This window comes from Montipora foliosa, chromosome 4, assembly GCF_036669935.1.
Source record: "Montipora foliosa isolate CH-2021 chromosome 4, ASM3666993v2, whole genome shotgun sequence".
NCBI classification, from domain to species: domain Eukaryota; kingdom Metazoa; phylum Cnidaria; class Anthozoa; order Scleractinia; family Acroporidae; genus Montipora; species Montipora foliosa.
This window is the reverse complement of record NC_090872.1, coordinates 22,208,201-22,215,598: the sequence shown is the minus strand read 5'-3', so window position 1 is coordinate 22,215,598 and position 7,398 is coordinate 22,208,201. Positions and strand designations below refer to the sequence as shown.

At 39.0% G+C, this 7,398-nt stretch overlaps 1 protein-coding gene across 2 annotated transcripts in view; it reads right to left on the bottom strand.

The window, feature by feature from the left end:
• The window catches only part of LOC138000288 (FERM domain-containing protein 4A-like), a 27,660-nt gene extending 20,689 nt beyond the window's left edge, over window positions 1–6,971 (bottom strand). Inside the window, exons 1-6 of one of the 2 annotated variants that reach the window (XM_068846599.1) lie at window positions 6,645–6,971; window positions 6,433–6,527; window positions 4,076–4,168; window positions 3,497–3,581; window positions 1,734–1,813; window positions 449–532 (exon numbers count right to left, since the gene is read on the bottom strand). In XM_068846599.1, the coding sequence (XP_068702700.1) occupies window positions 449–532; window positions 1,734–1,813; window positions 3,497–3,581; window positions 4,076–4,168; window positions 6,433–6,527; window positions 6,645–6,719 (512 nt within the window). In that variant the 5' untranslated portion in view covers window positions 6,720–6,971. The remainder of the gene's footprint in view (window positions 1–448; window positions 533–1,733; window positions 1,814–3,496; window positions 3,582–4,075; window positions 4,169–6,432; window positions 6,528–6,644) is intronic. The other variant, XM_068846598.1, reaches the window with a different exon arrangement.
• Window positions 6,972–7,398: the final 427 nt, after the last annotated feature.

The following is a 7,398-nucleotide window of genomic DNA, read 5'->3' as shown; positions in this document are numbered from 1 at the left end:
TCACTTGATTCCATATCCGCAGTTCAATATGTGGTTCATTTCATATATCATTTCATCATTGAAAATACTGTAACAGTTATATGATGAACTGCTTGGTGCACAATAATTATGGTAAAGACACTTTCATTCACAGCTTTGTACAACACAGATAATTTCATAACTACTGCGTCTGAAATTGTTGGAGTGCTCTTTTCTTATATTCAAGCCATAATTCAAGTTATGAATCCTGTCATTGTCAAGTTCACCTGGTAATGTCTATGCACAATATCACTACAGTGGAGTCATAATGTATCACATGCAGACATCTTTACCATTAGAGCACATTAGGAAGCACACCACACTTAACAATATTGGCAGCTGACTAGTAATGCAAGTGTAATGGCAAAATTCTTGCACTTCAAGAGTAACAAGAATAATGGCTAAAAAAAATCAAGTTCACACAACTCACCAAAACGTAATGGATGGCCGCTCTTTAAGAGTTCTTGTTGGAAGAACAGGGAGTTTCCTGAGGTCTGCTCTTCCAGTTTCATCACTAAAAAGTTACTGTCTGCTTAGTATTTGCTTGCTATCACATACAAAATCTGGATTTCCTTTTATGTTATCTTCCCTAAAGGCTACTTGAGATAAAGTATAAAATAATCTATTTTCTCATTCTTGTTTAACCCACGGACTCCTGGGGGTTCCCCATTGACGAGTAAAATATCTGGCGTCAGACAGGGTAAAATACCAAATCTGGCCGGTTCAGGCCCGGTTTGGGTGTCAAAGTGTTAATTGAGTGCTAGAACTGAGGTCTACCAATGTCTGATTTAGGCTGCAGAAAAGTAGTGTTAGAGAAGGACTCTATACATGTGCATCTATGGATAGATCTCAGATGGAAATTAGCTAGCTAGTCAAGGACAAAACTTTGTGAGGTTGTTCACACTAGCTCCTTAACCAATAACTAGATATCATTGTGTGTCCTGCAGTTTGCTTGATACACATGGCAATGAACTAAGCGAAATCTTTGTGGGACAACTTATTGAAACAAAAGCAAAGTAAAGGGCTTGCAACTTTCACCTTTTGCAAGGCACATCACACCAGCCCCTAGCCTCGTGTAAATGTAAATGTGCGCTTAGTTGATTGCTCCCCACAAGGGCTTTTCAGGATCAACCGGCTCAACGGGATTGGACAGAATGCATGTGAAGGTGCCCACGGCTGCCGCCATATGATCCATGCGTGATCTTGGAGCACCGCAAACCCAGCAAGATTTAATTGACTGGAAGTTGATTTTGAGGAGGGAGGAAAACCGGAGTACCCGGAGAAAAACCCCCGGAGTCAGGTTGAGATCGACTGAAACTCAGCCCACATAAGACCCAAGGCCAGAGTTGAATCTGGGTCACAGAGGTGGGAGGCACGATTGATGACCTCTAAACCACCCTGACTCCCACAAGTAACTTCTCTTGCAAATTTACCATGGGCAATGTGAAAAAACTTGTATGAAACATTGGATAGGAGAACTGACATTTTCAGATGGACCTTACTTAACCACGAACAGCGAAACAAAACACCAAAACACCATGTATGGCTCCACCATACATTGAATACCAACCAATAAAGGTTGGATTTTAAGGCCTAAAATAATATTTAATCTCAAATCCAACCTTTGTTGGTTAGTATTCAATGTATGGTGGGGTAATAAATGGTAATACAAATTAAACTGATCAACAGCAAATTCTTGTAATTTAATGACAAACCTTGTATAGTCTCCATTGGTTGCATGAAGTGCAAGAGCTGCCAATTCAAAGACAGTTTCACTATCACACTGAATTGTACCCTGCAAAAAATATGTCATATGTAAGAATTAATTGAAGATTATTAAATACATGTAGCAATTTAACCTTATTGTTGATAAGGTGTAAGTTGCACACCAGCTGCTGTGGCTCACATGGTCAGAGCATAGTCCAGCTTCAATTAACATGAAGCAAGTGAGAGCATTTACATGGGAGGCATGGTGGCCTCATGGTTAGTGCGCTCGACCCTGGATCGAGTGGTCTGGGTTTGGGTCCTGGCCGGGGACATTGTGTTGTGTTCCTGGGCAAGACACTTTACTCTAACGGTGCCTCTCTCCACCCAGGTGTATAAATGGGTACCTGCGAATTTAATGCTGGGGGTAACCCTGCGATGGACTGGCATCCCATCCAGGGGGAAGTAGAAATACTCCTAATCGCTTCATGCTACAGAAACCGGAGATCAGCGCCAGCCTGATAGGCCTTCTAGGCTCATAGCAGACTTTATCAAATGAGAGCATTGACAGTGTACACTGTTTACTTTTCAAGAACAAGATGTTCTGTCACAGTTGAACGGAGCTGTCAATCAAGAAAAAAACAAACGATTGGTTTTCATAACTTAGAACACCAGTGTCATGAGAAAAAGCCCATTTTTCACATCTGTCCAAACATCTTTGTCTCATTAATGATGATGAATGCAGTTCAGTGGTTTTCCACAAAACACCAAATTAATACTTTAACAATTATTATTACAATAGCTTGTGGGGCTATATGTGTAAAGCTTGTCTGATGACTTATTGCTAACACTGGATAGCTACATGTAGTTGGTACAGTACAGCTTGAAAGTATTGACCCAAGTCATTGTCGTGTCACTCTGTCACAGCTTTCCCTTGGTATTCCAGCGGTAGACCGATTTCTTGCTGAGGGAAATTTATGGTTAGGCTTCAAAGCAAGACCTCGGTAATTAAAATGCTGCAGTGGCTGGTAGAGTTGGAGAGGGTTTCTTTTCTTTTTGAGTTTTGTTGAAATCCCACCGAATAACCTAAGCTGAACAAGTTTCAGCTGGAAATTGAGAACAGCAAAACAGATCATAGCCGCCAGTCATGGACCTACATGTAGGTCAGCTTTTCTTTTTACATGCGAAGAAAATATCTGTAGCCAGATTCCGACCACATTTGATACCTTCTTTGCGACATATTTTGATTGCAGCAAGTATTTCGAAGACTTCCTGTGGACTGTTCATTTGAAGGTTCGACGTGTCGATTTCTTTGACACTTGACATTGCCGTCATCACATTTTAAAGCTTTATTAATTTACGTTTATGTGAAGAAAGAAAGCCAAGAACATGTCTGCTTGTTTTTTTTGTTCCCTCAGCACACAAGCGTACATTACTTTATTATCTTGCTATATCCTACAGCTGCAGAGAGCTTTGACAACATATACAATACTGTAAGTAGTGTCTTATGTTACCGGCTCTTTCAATGCCTGGTTGTAAGACAAATAACTACTCAAGCTAGATGGTGTCTCTGCACTCATCACTGTCCAAAACGTGACTAATGCAGATTCACTTTAAATTGACTGAAGTCTCAGGTTGCTGGTCACAGAGTATTTTCAAAACACATTCAACGTATCCTTGAAAACCTTGCGTGGCGCACAAAACCTCTATTGCTTCGTCCCAAGGGGTCAATACTCTCCATTGTCTATTTTCACAATTTTCAACCAGGTCTCACCTTAAAGATCAGTATTCTTGCTTGAAGGAAGAAGAGTTCAACAGTAGTTGTGTCCTTCAAAATTAAAATATTTGGGACAAAAAACCTGCAAAGAAGGCAAAATACATGGGTCATAATTTTTTGATTGCTACCCTACACAAAATGTCATTTTCCTGCAATACATGAGACAGTTGAAAGCTGGCAGCTGATTTGAATAGATTGACCAAATGCTATTCTAATAATAATACTCAAAATGAATTTGAATCTTAGCTTTGAAAGAATGTTTTTTATTAATCACTTTAAGTCAGGGGAAAAAGCAGACAAGTTCTCTGAATCCACTGTAAGGCTAGTGGGTTTCTAGACAAGGCGCGGAATTATCTCATTGTCTGCTAGTTGGCGATGATCTGTTCACCAGTAAATTGGAAATGATGCTATGTTCTTTCTTTGAATACTGCTATAGTACTCAATCAACACATTAATAAAGTTCATTGCCATTGTTTCATTATTTTTCTTTTTCATTTCAATTTGTGGCAATTAAGTTGGGAAGAATACTAGGATGCAATCAAAAATAAAATTTAAAAAAAACATTATAATGGCTACCTAACACAAAACACCAATGAGACAGGGTCTTGGTATCTTGGAAGCTCGTGATCTAGAACCCGTTTGTCCAGGCATAACCAGTTCTGGTGGCTCCTATAGAGATCAAAGGCAAGATAAACTGAATGATGATCAATGACATATTTGTACAACCAATGATAATAAGCTACTGCCATAGCCTCTCATCAGCCACTTCACTGACATCCCTCATAAACTTCCCACATGACCTCTTCTCCCGAAATGTCTCCCTCCTTATGATTAACCACTTAACTCCTGGGGCACCCTAGCATACCCCCAGTTGACAAGTAAAATCATCTGATGTTAGAGTAAAATTTGCTAAGTCTCACTTCCAGGAGTCAATGGGTTAATAATAATAATCATCATCATCATCATCATAAAATTTATTATATAAACACCAATGAAATACCAAATAGAACATTACATGGCTGCTTGGAAATACGAAATTTGTCTCCTTGTGTTGAAAAATTTTCGCTGTGTCTAATCTCAGAGAACATCTGACACTACAAGGTATAGAGTGTTTTCGCTCACGTGAATAGTAACCTTGTTTTTACCGAAACAAAAGAAAAAGTTTGCATGATAATAGAGCTCAATTCCCTAAGGATTAGTTGGGGACATCATCATGGCCGCCATTCCTTTGTTTAGGGACCCCAACATGGCCACCGTGACGTCACGTGAAAATACTCTATAATTATTAGAAAAACTGCTGTTGATTAGAGGATGTATGAAATTTCCTGGCTTATAACATTTCTCAAATTCAGAGTCAGTGATGCATGTTCATGGATTTGTTTTGTTTATTAAAACTGTAAAAACAACAGGATTTCAAACAATGGCCAGGCCTAGGTCACTCCATAACACCTCTCAAAACAAAACTAGAGAATTTCAGAAATTTTGTAATCTGGCATGAGGAAATATGAGAGATTTTTGTCAAGAAATAACCCAAGAATATCTCGAAAATTGATGTACATGATACAGGGGAAACTTGCTATTTTTTTGGTTTTCAGTTACCGGTAGTTTAAAGAATTTGGTAAAATTTTTGAGATTCAGGGTTTTCGGAATGCGAAATTCATAAAAATCCTTTGATATGGCTCATAATCAGTCTAATTAAAAATAATGACTGATAGCTACGCCTACAATAGATGCAAGTTTCAGCAAGTTTACGAAGGCATTTTCTGTAACTTGTTTAATGCAGCCCTAATCCCGTTCTGTAAATTTCAAGTTTCAATAAATGCTTAAATTAATTAAGTGCGATAATGTTATTTAATTTAATTCTAACAATTATCCCAAATAAAATAATTAGATATCAACCTGATAACAAACATTTACTCTTGTGGATTGTGTCAACAGAATTGTGGAACACTTTAATCCACTACTCAATCAGGAAATCCTCACCAATAAACACCATTACAAATCATCGCTTCCTTTAGCGACAAAATGGTTGCGCTTCTTTCTGTATTCAGTAGTTTCCTTATTCAAAACCCAGGAAATAGCTGGAATTCTTAAAGAATCCCACCTCACGCTATCCGCCAAAGAACTGTAAGCAATCAGTTAAACGTACATAAAATATATTGCAGTTTCCATAAACTAAAGGAACGGCCCAAATACCTTTAATGTAAAAGAAAAATAATGTAACTTGTCTATGTTTCGTTAAGTTGCTAAGAAAACGTTCTCTGTGAAATTTGATCTACATTGACGAGTTACGAGAACAGTGAAATTCGTTCAGCACTGACAACGCAAAAATAAAAACTGGAAGATTAACAGCACTAATAAAATGTAACACCACAAGCTATTTACTGGCTATTTTAGAGAGCAACGATGCAGACCAGAGTTCGAGATATCACCACGTAGCGGATATAACTGACAAGTAGTTTGATAAAATAATTGCGACAAAATGCAAAATCGATTCACCATTTAAAATTCAAGAATTAACACGATTAACTTATAAGCCGAAAGCTACACGGGTGTTAATATGACAACGAGAGAGAAAATATTAATATCATAGGTGCATTACCGCAACAACAGGCGGCTAAAATCACTTTTTGTAATATAATTTCAGATTACACACGCTATTTAAAAAAAAGATCTCCAAAGTTTTGCAAATGCCGACAATGGAGTAGTGGTGGAGTTTGACATTATCACCGGTGTATAAAAAAGGACGTTGAGAACTTTAAAAGTTCATAGATTGAGCGACAAACACCGTTCGATCGAGAGCTCGTCATTACACTGAGACATCATGACAGACTATTGTTTACATGGGTTTTCGATATGTCAGGACTACAGTTGCCAATTTACAATGCATAACATCTTTAAATGCCTGTTCAACAAGGCTTCATTCAACTTACGTGTCATCGTTGTAAGAGAGACCAAAATAGTCCTTCTCGTGTAGTCCGACTTGTGAAGCAACCATATCGAGGAGGTCGCAGGACATCAAACGCGGCTGTAAGCAGGGAAAACATTCATTCACGCCATTGATATCAGCTTCGCTGTCCACAAGATTTCAAGTTTAACCGCTTCAAAAGATTCTTTAGAATAGTAAGATCGACATTTACATTACCTGAACCAAAAGATCTAGTCGCCGGTCATCCAACATTATGATCTGGCATCTACGCGGCTTTCGAGCATCGCTCATTCTACAACCGGGTTCGCTTTTCCACTCGAAACTATGGCTACGAGAAGACTTTATGGAAAAACACACAACTTCGGAAATATGGCTGTTTCCATTATCATCACCCCGGCGTCCGTACAACAGTCAGCTGCCTCTCAGGTATTCCAAAATAAAGACTCTTATTGCTGTAATTCGCACTCATGCATGTAGTTTTTCTCTGTGGGAATTCTTTTTCAATGCGCCGCTACCCGCAAAGCTAGTGGAATTAGAAAAATCTACGACGCATGCTCTCAAATCCGCAGCTGCCAATCACGCGGAAGGGTTCTTCAGAAGTTACCGCCTTAGGGTCCAAGCCCCAGAACCCCACACGGAAAAACTTCAATTGTTCTTCGGAGAGTAAACACATATGATTGCACGTTTCCAATATTAGACCATTTTACGGATACGGCGGCCATTTTGAAATCTATTGTTTCAAATAGCTATTATGGGATGCCAAGGGGGAAATTAGTATGCATTTGCTCCCTTAGCATCCCATGAGTGAAAATAATTAAAACTGTGCGGCTTGACTGCAGAATACCCTACCATTTTGAAGCTGCACCTCTGAAAAGGCTGGATACGCGGATACGCAGTCGAAAGTACCACCCCTCCCCAGGTAAACTTCTAACTATATTGTGAAGTGGATACGCGGATACGCGGATACGCA